At 28.5% G+C, this 16,585-nt stretch overlaps 1 protein-coding gene across 2 annotated transcripts in view; it reads right to left on the reverse strand.

Moving 5' to 3' along the window:
• Window positions 1–10,881, reverse strand: part of LOC111632541 (THO complex subunit 1-like) — a 35,454-nt gene extending 24,573 nt beyond the window's left edge. For both annotated transcript variants that reach the window (XM_023377100.1, XM_023377035.1), the window contains exons 1-6: window positions 10,750–10,881; window positions 9,332–9,411; window positions 6,756–6,816; window positions 4,189–4,255; window positions 4,002–4,120; window positions 2,376–2,424 (exon numbers count right to left, since the gene is read on the reverse strand). In XM_023377100.1, coding sequence (XP_023232868.1) covers window positions 2,376–2,424; window positions 4,002–4,120; window positions 4,189–4,255; window positions 6,756–6,816; window positions 9,332–9,411; window positions 10,750–10,797 — 424 coding nt within the window. In that variant the 5' untranslated portion in view covers window positions 10,798–10,881. The remainder of the gene's footprint in view (window positions 1–2,375; window positions 2,425–4,001; window positions 4,121–4,188; window positions 4,256–6,755; window positions 6,817–9,331; window positions 9,412–10,749) is intronic.
• Window positions 10,882–16,585: the final 5,704 nt, after the last annotated feature.

Here is a 16,585-nt window from a genome sequence, read left to right on the forward strand (position 1 = left end):
AAATGATATACTATTCTATTAAAAAGTGGCATTGGTAATTCCCAACCTTTTCTTGTTAGTAAAATAATTAATACTTTTAGTTGACTGTTGCTGTTCTTGATATGATGCAAATGTATAAACTTTATAGGCAGTTTAAATTAAATGTACTCAATTAGATTCATTTTATTGACAGATAATCCTTAACTTTCAGACATAATTCATTTCTAAATTTGTATACAAAACTGGAACAAAGGTGTGTTATAAAAGAAGTTTCATTCTCAAAGAGCTAAAAAGAATTATAAAATTTTTAATAACCACAAAAATTTTAATTTTTACAATGAATATGCAAAGTTAATTTAAACCATAAATTAATTTTTATTCTCTTCAGTTTTATTTTTACCAACAATTTGATTCTGTTGGCAGATTTTGCTGTCACTGAACTAACTATTTTTATTAACCTGTGATCACATGCAGTAGCAACAATTTTTCACAACTACTAGTTTTTGTGGGTATTTTTTTTTTTTTTACCAAATTGACTTACTTAACTGTGCTTCCATGATATCCTTATGCTACATGCTAACCATTTGTGTAAAAAAATTCAATTGAAAAAGTTTTTTCAATTATCACAAGTGTCCTCAAAAAAAAAAAAAAAAAACACTGCAGAAAATTGCTGTCTTATACATGCAATCATGTATAATTTTTTGTTTATTATCACACACATCACATGTATAAGGAGGCAATTTTCCATTCTGACATCATTTTTGATGATCTCATGTCATTAAAAACAATGTTATGAAGGACTTACATGATTGCTACAAGAGATAGTCATGATGTTGTGAATGTTTGTCAGCTATGCATAACCCTTTGCTTCCGAAAATACCGATCGATCATTACCCCCATCGTTAAGCAAACCTATGAGAGTAACAATTCACCGTTACCCAAGTAAAAATCTATTTTTATTAAATTTATCGACAACAGATGTCAGCACTTGACGGCACCGTCTTGTCGTTCGTCTGTTCTACATATTTTTCACCAGATGGTGTTTTGTTGACTTAAAAAACTCTAATTAATGCTTTTTTTTCTTGATTTATTTATTTTCTGATAATTTTTTATTTCATTTATAGCACATTCATGAAATAATATCACTATATTAAGTTCATTTATGCTATAATAAGTCAATGTGTTATAAATACTCAAGTTATGTCATTCAGTTCTGACATTTTATTTTTTTTTTATCAGCGAATTTTTTTTATAAATGTTTCTAATAAAAATGTATTGAAAAATATCGTATTTAAAACAAAAGATATTAATAAATGCTGGTAATTTTTTCATATGAATATAATGATAATTTGATTTTTGGTGAATTTTTAAAGTATTATCGCCTGACTGACCTATATTGCCTTAGGAGGGAATGCAAGACAAACGTAAACAAGATGGCAGAAATAAAGGGATAATGTAATGACATGGTGATCTGCAACTTGTTACAACCTTGAATGTTTGTCTCCCTAAAATAGCCTGGGATACTATGACCTTCAACAATTTAAATGTTTTTACAACTTTATTTTGTGCCCAAAAAATACAGAAAAATCATTTTCTGGTCCTTCTGAGAAACACTTCAACCCTCCTCCCATCATTCATTTCTAGTTGAACTCGTTTCACATTAGCCTATGCTTCAGCTCAGTCAAGGACATTGTTCTGTAAACAAAACAATGTATGATATTCAAATTTGGCAGAGAAGATGCATTACAGGCTTTTGCAGAATTATCTAATTTGAGGAACAGCAATTACGTGCAGTGCAGTGCAATTACACATGAAAAAACAGCATAAAATCTCCTTTATGTGCTAAAAAATGGCACATGATTGTGAGTTAATAAATGGTTATTAAATAACAATTCTGTATTACCAATTCCATTTCATACTTAATATTGATGTACTGTATATATATATAAAAGAACAAGAGAGTATTGGATATAAAATGACCAAGAAACTAAGTTCTAAATTTGACATAATAAAACTAATTTAGGAATACCAAAGTATTATATATAAAAGAATATGTTATCTGGAACTACCTGGATAGAGTGATCAGAAAATATTTATATTTTGCAACATTTCTCTGTGAAATATTACATTCATTAAGAAGAATGTAATATTTCACAGAGCTAAATAACAAACAACAAACAGTCTTAATAAACAGTGACAAAATTTTTGAAATGTAAAACTTGAAATTGTAATTTGGAAAATTAGTCTTAAAATTTTTAAATTTGTACATAATATTTAAATTACTTTATCTTTTAATATTCATTTGTAATAAAATTAATAATAAATTAACTTGCAAAATCTTACACAAAACACAATTAAATTTATAAAGTAACATGTTAGAATGACTTTTTGCTTACCATTACATGAACGAAGAAGTTGATTTTTACAATTTTTAAAAAATATATCCTGTAAAATAAAAATATTAATTCAAATAATTTAAAGGAAAATAACAAAGTATAATATGTAAGATCTATATATTTAAGATTAATTTTAAAAAAAAGAAGATAAAGTTTTACAAACTACTTTCTTTTTTTCTTAACTGTAAAGATTACTGAAAGAAGTTACAAACTATGAAGATTCAAATTTATTAAAAAGAATATGAATCTAATTTAACAAAATTTGACTTGGTTTTGATGAAAAGTCACACCAAATTAAGACATATATTCCTATGTGGAGAAGCTTTAATAATAGTCCTTGATGACAGCTGGCTGTTTTGTCTTTTTTTTTTTTTCATTCAAAGATGGAAAAACAACAAAATGATTTCATTGATCTAGAACAACAACCTCAATCTCAACTGGTTAGCCCTAAACAAGTATCACGATGTTGAAGAGAAAGAAAAAGATGTAAGATAAAGTCAAGTATTGTCACACAAAGTAACATACAGAAGTTTTCTACTCAAAAAAAAGAAAGAGACAATTCAACAATGAAGATGTTGAACCACCTTCAGCAAAACTTCCAGAACCTTTCAACTCCTTTTCAACAAACCATAGTCAAGTCATTATTCAGAGTACAAAGTCAAGGTAAATGCTGTACTCTGAACTTCAGGTGAGATCAGAGTGCAGTTCTATCTCTGTCATAACCTTCGTAAACTTTGGAAAAAATGAATTTAATAAATTATCTTTTATTTGTAAGCAAGTGTTGTCACTCTCCATCACTTACCTGCATGACACTTATTGTCCACCAAAGTGTGTAAGTTCATTTTTAGGTTGAGGTTTACTTAGGTTGAATCTGACATAACTTATTGTATAATTAATAAAACCTCAAAAAACAGTACATACCAAAAATGCTGTTCATGATAGTTTTACACCATATTTTAATTGAAACATCACTTACTATTATTATATTAAATTAAATTATTAATTCATTATTAAATCATTTATCAATAATTAAAACAGTCAATTGATTTACATCTTAGAAATAGACTTATCAAGTTTGAAAAAAATTTTAGTACCAACTTCCTCAATTCTAATCCTCAATGAACTTTTTTTAACCACTTACTTGTCCAAAATTGAGGTGTCTTAAAATCAATGATATATTACATTTGCTAGCCAAAACAACAATCAGTATTCATTGTAATTAACATTCACTCATAATATACATGCCACATTTGCACTAATGCATAATTATTCACAAATGACTGAAGTTTTCAGCTATACTACGCACAGTCATATCTGTTCAAATAAGCTTTGCCAGTAACAAGAGTTCCACTTAAACTCCTTTTTCAACATTTAAAATGCCTTCAAAACAATGCAAAATAGATTGAAAAGAGCTGCTAAAGATTACTTGCTTCATGGTATTTGTATTGTTTTTCTAACTTATCAATCGACTTTCATAGATTCGAAACTAATTAGTTCAAAATTTTTTTCTCCATAAAAGAATCTTAAAATTAAATTCCAAATTCATAGTGCATCTTAGAATTGAAAAAATATTGTATATGATGTTTTTATGCTGAACAATGAAATTATATATTGTACTTAACTCACCTTTTTCCATATATTGACTCTATTTTCTACAAAAGTAAATAATTCTTCACACTGATCCAAAGTGAAGCAATCAAACATATCACTTAATAATAAAACAGGAAGACTACCGGAGCATATATCTAAAATTGAAAATAATAAATTGGATATGAATAAAGCTATGAATAAATTTAAAAAGTAAGAAAATTACCTCTTTCGGTAGCTTCAATAGCAAACATCAGCATTTTTTCCAATTCATCTCTCTTGGCACCATTTAACTATCAAAAATAAAAATTGAACTTTCTCACGTGTAACGAGACTTAAACACAAGAGTTTATTTATAAATGAAAACTATTTTGAAGTAACTAAACTTTATTTTAACTTTTTTAAATTTATGATACTGAAATGAAGTCTGACTTACCTTAATCATTTTCTATATATAAATTTATTTTTACTACTGTATTTTAAGTCTGTGTATATATCTGGTGTTAAGTATAATAGAAGTGTCACAAAACAAATACCAAATGCCAAATTCTTTATCTGGCTTTAAGGCCAAATAATTAATAAGAAAATTGGCAGGAAGCAGGCTGCCAGGCCATCATCTCTAGTTAAATATAACAACTATAAATAAACTGATTAATTAAATTTAATTTTAAAATATTCTAGAAGAAAAGATCACCCACAGTGGAACTCAAACTTGCAACTCCTGCTTGTCATACAGACACTTTGCCAGTTACACTACCCAGACTTCCATCTAATCTTTGTTCCACACTTATTTAGGTACAACTATATTATATTTAACAAGAAATGGTGGCCTAAACAGCCTGACTCCTGCCAAATTGCTTAGTAATTATTTATCCTTATAGTCTGGCTCTCTACTTTGCATTTGAAATAACTATTGGGTTAGTTGTATTTATTAAATAATAAAATAATTATTTGAACTATACTGTATACTATTATAATAATTTAATATGACCATAATGCCATTTTAGAAATATGTAAGGTACTAATTGATATAAGTATAATTTATTCTACAATTACAGATATCTATCTAATGATAGAGCTGAGCAAGATTATTAAATCCTATCCACCTTCATATCAAATTTAATTTACTTTGATTATTCTAATACAGTCAAAAGATAAATGAACAATCCACATAATACTTTTTATATTCATACAATTTTGTTTGAGTAAACAAAAATAAACAGCAAATTTAAACATCAAAACTTATTTAACTGTTCTTCATAAATCTTAATATTCTGAAATTAAAAATAATGCATGACATTTGTCTAGAAGTCTCAATATTTTGTCTACTTAGTATATTAAAGGAACATGTCATCATCAGGTATCATCAGAATTCCCTACATTTTCACAATGAAACATATGAATAAATAAAGCAACAATGATAACTTAGAATTAATAAAAAAGTAACAGCAACATTAAATTTGCAAATTAATTGTACATAACTTATTTTTTTAACATTTATTTTATGAGTTACCATTAAACTTTTTATTCGGTATTTGAACTTTAGATCCATTTGAGGAATAAGCAATTACTCATTGTGACATCATCACAATGCCAGGCTGCAATTTTTATTATTTTAATTAAAATAATCATGTGACTTCTGGTCCAGACCAGAAGTCACATGTACATGATTTGATACAGACTACATCCAGAAGTTTGCATATAGTTAATTGGGGCCTCCAGCCTCTAAGCTTTCCAAGATGGTCTCAATTTTCATCTAACTAACTCCGTTCACAAGATTAAGGAAGGACAGATGGATGGATAGACAGAAGGATGGACAGAAGGATGGATGGATAGACAGCCAACAGTGGAAATCTATAGACTGACAATTTGAAAATTTCAGCCCAGTAAAACTTTTTCATGTGAATTAAACAGGTAAATTTGCTAGAAAACAATACACCAACCAAAGCCAAATTATTGGGCTAGAACCAGCTAAACTAATAATAATTTATAAGATAATTTGGTACTAGAGTTAGACGTTAGGTGCCATCTCGTGCTAAATTTAATAGTTATAATTTTAATTAAATAATTTAGAATTAGCTGGAAAAAAAGAACTGGCCTGGAGCAGAACCCGTAACTCCTGCTCATCGTGCAGGATTTGAGGTTCTAGCCTGATAATTCGGCTTTGATTGTTGTATTGCTTTAATGTATAATGGGTTAGTTGATGAAGTTTGTTTATATATATATATGCTAGGAAACAATTTTTAAATTTGCATGAGAGAGTTTGATTTATTCAAACAAATTCAAAATTTGAACATTGATTAAAACAATTAATCTGAAGGTTTAATATTGTTTCCTGGTTTTCTTCTTTCAGTGCTTATACAAATTTGATATGTTATGATTGCAAGCAGTTTGTCTCCTCAAAAATACACTAGCAGAAAGTCATAATTTCTCTTTAATTTATAATGTCATAAAATTAATTAAATATGTTTTTTTTTAATTTAAACCATAATCCAATTCAAGATCATGTAAAATTGAACATGAATTTGTTTAGGAAAAAATTTTCCAAATTTCTGGAAATGACTTTTTAGAAGAATCATTAAATTGAAAGTGAAAAACAAAATAAAAGTTTTTACTTATTAATTTCTGGATTAAAATTTATAAACTACAATTAAAGCTATCCATAAGCAAAGCAATAGAAAAAAATTGGTCAATGTATAAAAAATATAAATAACAAAGAATAAACTGAACAATATAAATAAATTTTAAAAATTTTTTACCAAAAATAACAACAAAATTAGTAAAACTACTTACAATTGCTTCACTGAGAACATCTCTAAAAGCTTGATCAATAGTCGTCTTGAAATCACTCTCGCTGATAAATTAAAGAAAATAATCTGGTTAAAATTAACAGGGTATCTCTTTTAAATGTAACCTATATCAAAAAATTAAATCTAAATTTATTGCTAATTTGATAACAATATGATAAGGCATTGTTCATACTTCGGCATATCATGGTTTCAAATTTTCTTTGGGCACAGATGTTTGAATTAGTCAAATTTTTAACGAAGACTGTTGTTTATAGAATGCTTTGTAGTCGCAATAGTTGCAGCATTGCTTTTGTTCAAAATTAAAAACGATTTTAAACATAAAACATATTACACTTTTTCCTTTGGAAACAGTTTCTAATTTTTATTTTTAACACAAACTACTTGTAAACAACAATGACTAGAATTTTTTAGAGCCATATTAAACTGTAAATTGGTTAATTCTAGATTTAATTTTATGTTTGCTGTTATCAATTATACTCTATATTTACAAGGGAATATCAATAAATAAGGTAACAAGGCCTCTACAATAGAGAGGAAGATAACTGCCTATACCCTGAATCTGTGAGAGAATGTTATTCTTTCACATGACAATGCAAGATTGCACAATGCCCATTCACACATTGACAATATGCACTGAAGATTTTGGAACACCTTCCCTAAACCCAGACCTTGCACTCAGTGACTTCTATCTCTTTGCACCCACGAGAAAAATCTCCATGGACGACAATTTCCAACTGTGGAGGGCATGCAACAGGCCATTATTGCCTGGCCAGAGAGTCTTGACACAATTCTTTTCTGATGGAATGGATACATTGATTAACCAGTAGAACAAATGCTTACACAAATTTGGTGATTATGTAGAAACATAGTGTTCTTACCTATGTATGTCTGGCTGTAGTTTCACATTTCTACTAATAAAGGAATATTCAGGAATCTGCATACAATTACAAAATTAAAGTGAAAAGATTAAAAAGTGAAAAAAACATAATTTACCTGAACTTTGCTAAAGATTATGTAATGAAAAGCAATTTTATTTAAGACACATTTCTTTAGTTAAAAATCCTAAACACATAAATGAGTTTGAATAGAACACAGTTTAAATCCAACATGCTAACTATATTCCATGTTACACAAATTTTCTGATATAATAAATCTCTTTGCATAAAGCAACAAGAAATTCAGAAGCATAGTTAGCTTTAGTGAAAGTGTTTTAAATATTTGTGCTATGTTAACCTTTTTATTGGCATTTATTACACTTAAAAAATGGTAAAATGAAATATTTTATTAGCTAAAGCTCTTAAAAATAGAATTTGTCAGAACAAACTCTAGTATATAAACAAAGAATTATAATCTTTAGTGCATTCTTGCATTTAATTTCTACTTCCCCTGTAATAAGATCAATATTAATTTTATCACTCTTCATTTCACTAATGGATTTCACTAAATAAATTCATTAAATGAAGTTAATGAAATCATCACAGGCAAAACTTAAAAGACAATTTATATTCATTATTTTTATTTCTTTAAATAAATGAGCTGAATATTATGTTTTCATTTCAAAAATATTTTTGATTGGGAGTATTTATGTCGATGTATATGAAATATATATATGTATATTCTCTTAATTTAGTTTATATACATTGCTTAGTCATTACCAGCATGTAAGTTGTGTGGCTGTTTTAAAAGATTACAGCAAATAAATACAAGAATTATGATATAGTGGAGGAAAATCAGGAAATGGCTACAATAAAAGACAGGAGATCATTTTGTGTCATTTTTCTTGTTATTACTGTACAATGGTATTTTCAAACTGGGCAGATCCACCCAGCAAATTTACAAGTGGTATTCCAAATTAAAGGAAAGGGAATGCATCCGTAGGAGAAAGTCAATTGTTCCATGGTCCTGATGCCCTGTGATTTTTGCTTCTGGAGGTTCATCAAATATTCAGTCTACATGTCATCCTTACCACAGATTTGTATGATCTGCAAATGCCTATCACAGAAACCACCACAGAGTTCAATTCACCAGAAAACTTGACTACAGGATTGATGTGTGCCAAGTGACCAAGGAAGTTTACACTGAATACCTGTGATATACTGAAAACAAAACTTTTTGAGTTTTTCCTTCCACTGGTACCAATTTTATATATCAGAGTTTCATTAGATATAAGTTACAATGTTTCAAACTAAAATCATCATTTATACTAACCCTACATCATTATACAATCTACAGCAGTTGTGTGTTGTGTGTATCAACTAGGCTGTGAACATGGAACATTGACACACAATATTAATAAATAACATTCTAAACTGAATGTGTCTATCATAAATTATGAGGATTTGGATGGAATTTGAACTTGGTCATCTCATAATTGTAGGACAATACCTTATCACATCTGGCCGACTTCATTTTTACTTCTAAGTGCATTAAATATAAATTTATCTACGTTATTAATTATCTAATTTTCTTTCTCTTTGTTTAATGTACAGAAAAAGTTATCAATATGACTAAATTCTTCTAAAAATTTAACTTAGACTATTTTAAAATAATTGATATTACCATCCAATTATATATTTCTGTTGAGCTTTTTCTTCGAGAAGATTGATGTTCACAGTAGCAATGCAATTTTTAACCAGCTCCTAGAAAAGAAAATTAACTTTAATAATAAACAATAACTTATCATCCAAAATTATTTCAACAGATTAATCATTGCACAAAATCACAACCGACTCAAAGAAAGCTGATTATAAAATAAAAAGGAAAACAAATATATTATTCTATAATTATAAAATATAGATCTCTGTTCTATTCTAATATGTTTTCATTTTAATATGGTTTATTAATAATTACAAACAATTTAACATGGTTCTAAAAAGAAGCCACTAGTAAGCAATGTATGAAGACAGTCCTAGCCTCATCCTTTTGAAACAGAGACCTCAAGAAAAACCTTATAATTTCTTCTGTCATGCAAAAAAACAAAGCTTAGAGATTAAATCTTAACCTAACTAAAGATCTCAGTCAAAAAACTAACATTGAAAATTCCATCTCAAGTGTCTGGCCTTAATCTTTATCCTACAACACACCCAGTATGAGTGAAGAAGTATTTATTTACCACATAGATGAAATCTTTCCAAACAGTAGCATTTACACAGCAATACATTTGGGATTTGTAAATCCTGCATCACACAAACAAATAAAAGTCAAAAGAATCTCAAAAATATAGATTTTGGCTCAAGCTAGGTTTCTGCCAAATAACGTAAATTTTGCCACATGGTGATGCTTCTATCACTCCCAACAAAATAAAGTGGCAAAAAACATCATCATCGTTTTATAGTACAGAGTAAAATCTCATTTTAACAGATTGTCCAGGCCATCAAAAATCATCCTTTGTTCAGAGAATCTGTTATATTGCAAACGTCAGATTTTCCGCCCACCAAGGAAAAATCCGTTATTTAACCCCCGAAATAAAAGAAATATCTACACTTTAAATTGTTCAGTCTCTCTACATTTCTATTCTATAGAAACATGTAAGTTACACGATCTTATATTGTGTCGTACGTGCGTACGACAAAACTCAGAAACTGTATATATTGTAAGTCCGAAAAGAGACAAATTACGTATGTTCATTAGCACTTCACTCGACTTCGATTTAAAAATCTCATCCATTGCGGTTTGTTTTCATGTCACTTTTCTGCCTATTGAATACAGCAACCACTTGATATTAGAAATGTCACACATAATACAGCCTGTTTGTTTATGCTTAAATTCATCAGGAATGTCTTCACAAATTGAAAAAAAGACTTCATGGCCTCACTAGATTTTGGCACTAAATTAGTGAAATTTTGGCTACCTAAGGTAAATCTAACCAAAATTTCACATCAAATTAACTGATTTCTTGCTTAATCCACTCAAAATAGCAAATTATTACTCTTAACATTTATTTAAAACTATAAATCAATAAATTTGAGTTTTCTTACAATAAATTCCGATCGGTAAGACTCGAATTTGAACTTAATACGATTCATTTCGTTAATTATTAAGAAAATAATTCGTTGATAAACAAGACTAAACCAAACCGAACACAAAAATCCAGGCGACTATCTAATTTACGAAATTGACACCAGGGTGCGGTTTACGTAATTTTTTTTATGAAATTAAGTAAATTTAACAAATCGTTCTTTAATAATTTTAATTTTATTTATATATTGAATTGTTATAAAGTTTATTTAATTATTATTGAAATATTTTTAACATACGTGAGAGTAGTTTAAGGATATTTTGCGTGGCGGTTGGGATTCTTGAGTTTGGTCGGTAGGGACAGGATTCGAGTTTCAAGCGGCAAACTGGAACTCGAATCCGGGCCGGAAATTTTTAATATATTTAAAGCTGGAAAATTAATATATTTGTTCGTATTTTATGTGACGAGGGTCGCGGATCGTAAAACCCTAGGAATTTTTCGGGACCTGACCGGTCCCGAATATGTCGGTTCTCGTCACTACTACCCGACCACCCCATCGTGGGCCTGGCCAAACCCACGATGGATTTGATAAAAAAAATCTTTTTGTGCCCACAGGTCGGAGTATGAATATATTACCCGGCCGGTCGAAGTACGAGGATAGACCACTCGTAAAAAGCCCTGGTATTTTTTATTTGAACTCGAACCTTGGATATTTGGTGGCAGGTTGATTGCCTTGATCACTTGGCCTTCGGAAATATCTATGCTAATTGAATTAACTTGAAGATATATATTTTAATAGTAAAATTTCTGTATTGTTTTCTGCTTTTCTTGTAATAAGCTGTATTTCGTTTTATAAACACAAGTTGTGTTTCAAAAAGAAACAGTCATTACAAGAAGAATTTCGATGTTTGACAGAGCTCGAATTGTGGCATTAGTCCATCATTACATGGTCTGTCGTTTCATCAGGTTGTTGAATATATTAAAGTGACATTTTCAGCAGTTTTCAAGACATGGATCCATTATCAAGAGACTCATTTTGTCTGATAGGCCTACTGACCGGCTGTCCAACTGCAATAACACTTTCTAAAGGCCAGAAGTTGGATATATGTTGAGAAATGACTTTACATAGACAATTGATAGGATTATCGCCGCAACTATTCGAAATTGGCTACATGCTGGTGGCCTGCATGCAAGACCTTCACGGCAAGCTCCTCCACTAAAATCCAATGTTTTAGACTGTTTTGGCCTTCGACTTTTACGTAGACTCAACAGTTAAGACGCCATCTTAATAGACATTTTATTAATTCTAACACAACTGGCGGCTGCCAGATTACAAGCAATCTAGCCAAACTCTGGTCGAAGGATATACATATAACATACAAAAAATGACCCCAAGATGTTGACATTTTTGGACTCTGGACCTCGAAACAATGAGAAATGTAAAAAATTTCGTGCTTTTCCCCCCATATGTATGGATATGCGAAAAGCACGATTTTGTTCATCCTCTTTGGTGCTTAATAACTCTATAAAATAACAAAAGTTCTTTGTAATAAAATACCATAACAGATGGCGCCACTAAATGTTGCCGGAAAAGTTAAGCAACTCGTTGCTGAATTTTATATATTTATATATATAACATATACCATTTGAATATTTTATTTAGATCACACATTTTATGAAAATCATTAATTAATTAATAGTGCTTATGATTAATCTTTGTTACTAATTTAATTTCTGCAGCATTTATAGGTAATTTCCTAATTTTTATGACAGATATGAGGAATACATCTGTATAAAATAAAAACAAATGGAATTATTCTTTATTTCACAACAGAGCAGTCAGCAAGACATAGTTTACATTGTGCAATTACGAAGTATCGAACAATGTGTGTCAGGTCCCCGAATCATCTTGTATATTTATTAATATCTTAACTTTCTTCTTTGAATTGAATGATCATGATTATAAAATTCCCGTAATCTTACTAAATAGTTTGACCCAATAATAGTGTCTGAGGAAGTAAAGGGATATAAGGCTTAACACATTACACATTTATTTAACATATATCTTTGCAAGTACAAAACAGGGCAAAAAAGAGACAGGTGCCCTCGGTTTCACATCTTATATATCGGGCAGCCTTGCCTTTGGGTGCTGCGCTTGATGCGCCTTTTACAAGTCATGGTAAGACACGACATGACAATGATCTTCAATATTAGCATGATTTATGAATTAATTCATTCGATAATTCTGTCTGTTTATCTTAATTTCATTTTTAATATATGAAGTAATAACATGAAGTAATAAATTATTTAAAACACACTGTATACAACAGGGATGGCCAAATCTTGTTACAATAGGAGCATATACAGTACTGTGTATCAGAAATATGAGAGAGCTGTTCCTGTATTGGAATGGTATATATGTAACCTAAATATTGTATACGTATACTGTACATATACTGTATATATATATACACTTCATTTAGCTTCTAATTTGATAAATTGTGTATTAAAGTATTATTTCAGCAAACTGTACGGTGCAACTATGCAGATGCAAGCAAGTAAGAATATGTGGTGAAAAGAGGTGATGACATTTCTCACTCTCATCTGCGTAGTCATAATAAGAGTGAAAAAAGAAAGCTTGAAATGTCATCTATCACAATGACTTTGGTATATTTATATTTAACACTCTTCTTTTATAATTTTTTAAGTACATTTAACAAAATGCATTTCATCAAGAGTTCCACTTAAACTCCTTTTTCAACATTTAAAATGCCTTCAAAACAATGCAAAATAGATTGAAAAGAGCTGCTAAAGATTACTTGCTTCATGGTATTTGTATTGTTTTTCTAACTTATCAATCGACTTTCATAGATTCGAAACTAATTAGTTCAAAATTTTTTTCTCCATAAAAGAATCTTAAAATTAAATTCCAAATTCATAGTGCATCTTAGAATTGAAAAAATATTGTATATGATGTTTTTATGCTGAACAATGAAATTATATATTGTACTTAACTCACCTTTTTCCATATATTGACTCTATTTTCTACAAAAGTAAATAATTCTTCACACTGATCCAAAGTGAAGCAATCAAACATATCACTTAATAATAAAACAGGAAGACTACCGGAGCATATATCTAAAATTGAAAATAATAAATTGGATATGAATAAAGCTATGAATAAATTTAAAAAGTAAGAAAATTACCTCTTTCGGTAGCTTCAATAGCAAACATCAGCATTTTTTCCAATTCATCTCTCTTGGCACCATTTAACTATCAAAAATAAAAATTGAACTTTCTCACGTGTAACGAGACTTAAACACAAGAGTTTATTTATAAATGAAAACTATTTTGAAGTAACTAAACTTTATTTTAACTTTTTTAAATTTATGATACTGAAATGAAGTCTGACTTACCTTAATCATTTTCTATATATAAATTTATTTTTACTACTGTATTTTAAGTCTGTGTATATATCTGGTGTTAAGTATAATAGAAGTGTCACAAAACAAATACCAAATGCCAANCATTATTATAAGAGGGTACATGTTAAGGATAATTCCAATAGAATGAATACTGAACTTCATCCATCATAAAATAATCAGAATGAGGAATAAAGTATGATGGATTCAGTTATCAAATTGGAGTGTAATAATTTATTTATGGAGTTGAGATTTGTCCCTCCATCAATTTGCCAATTACCAAAGATGCTATAATTTACTTTAGTTCAGATATTTTGCTTCATTTTGGGAACTGTCTTAATAGTAAAATATTAACAGAAACTCTAACTGTACATTGTCATGTTACAGTAAAAGTATTAGTTAACTCTTTCAAGCATTCATAATACAGTTTAGAAACATATTAACAAAATTATTTTGTTTAATAATTAAAATTAAGTACATTACATTACAAAAGCTAAAATAATTAAAATTGAAGAAAAATTAAAATAATTTTGTTTTATATGTATGTAATTTTGAATTTTGGAGTACAAATTACATTTAATATCAGCCTATTAGTACAGTGTAATCAAATGAAAACTCTACTTGTGAGTAGCAGACTTAGTGATGGCCAACGGTGCCTGCAGAATATGAAAAAGAGCATCATACATTACACAAGGAGCTTCAAACTTTATGATTCAATGTTGGATCAGTGCTCCCACAAGTTGGCGCTGGTTGCACTTGGGGCTAACTTGGCCTCGAAAACAAGGAATGGGATTTTGGTCAACATATGACGAAGTTGCATGGGTCAATGAACAATATCATTCATTAGTTTCTTTTATATTTGCAGAATAGGCTAAAAATCACAAATTTTCTGTTGTTTGGGGCCTTCTTGGGGATTAGAAAAAAGGGAAACAGTGACAAAAAGGAGACATGTCGAACATATGGGCATCCCTGGTGATGGCAATGAGAGTTCAAAACTTATCTCTTCAGTCTGCAGTAAATAAATGCTCAAGATTTACATGTTTCTTGTGATATATATAACAGTAACAAACATGACTGACTTACAGCTTTGACGAGTTTACTTCTCGCAATAAAACTCTTCATTTGATCAAACAAAGTGTTATTGCAAGAAGTAGACTCATTCTCGAGAGACTTTTTATATTATCACAATCCAATATTAAGAAAACGTCCGAGAATGAGTAGTTTTATTGAAAAATTATTAAAATCTGCCTTTACTTAGATTACAATAAATCAACTTATGAATGATTTATTTCTGCAAAAGAGTTAGAATGTTGATTTTATTTTAACATATATTGAATAGCTTCAATTTTTCCCATTCTCTCGCAAAATCTTCTAAAATAAAAATATGCAAGAAATTCCAAATAAAAAGAAAAATAAATAAATATTTTATTATCAAAATAATAAGATTAATATAAAAGAAAAATGCCTTTATTGTAAAATATTTTCAAACACATACACAGTTCATTCAACTTAAAAAAATTTTTTTATAAATAAAATAAAGACAAAAAATTAAATCATTACAAAAATATATACATTAAATTTAATAACGTATACAAATTAAACATAATTTAAACTCAATAAAAATTATCATACTTGAAATTACTATAAATTATTAATACAGCCAAGTGTTATATGTTATATATTAAAATAGTTTTCTTTAATTATTAAGATTAATATTTTTAATATAATAAATTTTAAAGAGAATTTTTGAATGACAAAAATAAACTTTTGAAATAAATAACTTGTATTCTCGGTCTTACATTTTGATATTTAAATTACAACAGTTAAATAAAAATGCACATAATATATCAAATTCATTACATCTTTGTAATAATATAAATTCCATTTAATATTTATTATTCATTTATATAAATTTCAAAGTAAAAAATGTCATTAGTAGTTAAAAAGGTACATGAAATATGTTGAAAGTCTCTTGGAATGTTATAAAAATAATCTCATAAAAAACAATAATTTGATGTATTTATTATATATTGAAATATAATGTTTTAATCTCTACTTATAAAAAATATTAAATGTAATAATTAAATTACTTAATTATTACTGATTATTAATATTACTGATTATTTTAAAAAGTACACCATGAAAACACAAGGTATTATAATTATTATTGATTGTAAAATCAGTTACTAATGAGTCACAAACTAAATCTTTTTGTGTCTTTGATACAAATATGCATATATAATCCAATAACCTTTAGGTTTTTTTATGACTCGGATATAGTATTTATTTTAAATTATTTTCTTTTGAAACAATTAAGACCAAACTTGGATCTTAAATATCAATGTGTGATGAGGTTGCATCTACTTCAAGTGAAAGTGAAACCAAGACTGAATAACATTGCCTTTTATTGAAAACGATGCGTGAAATTGAATG

Source organism: Centruroides sculpturatus, unplaced genomic scaffold (genome assembly GCF_000671375.1).
Source record: "Centruroides sculpturatus isolate CEXI.00-Female unplaced genomic scaffold, Cexi_2.0 scaffold91, whole genome shotgun sequence".
NCBI lineage: Eukaryota > Metazoa > Arthropoda > Arachnida > Scorpiones > Buthidae > Centruroides > Centruroides sculpturatus.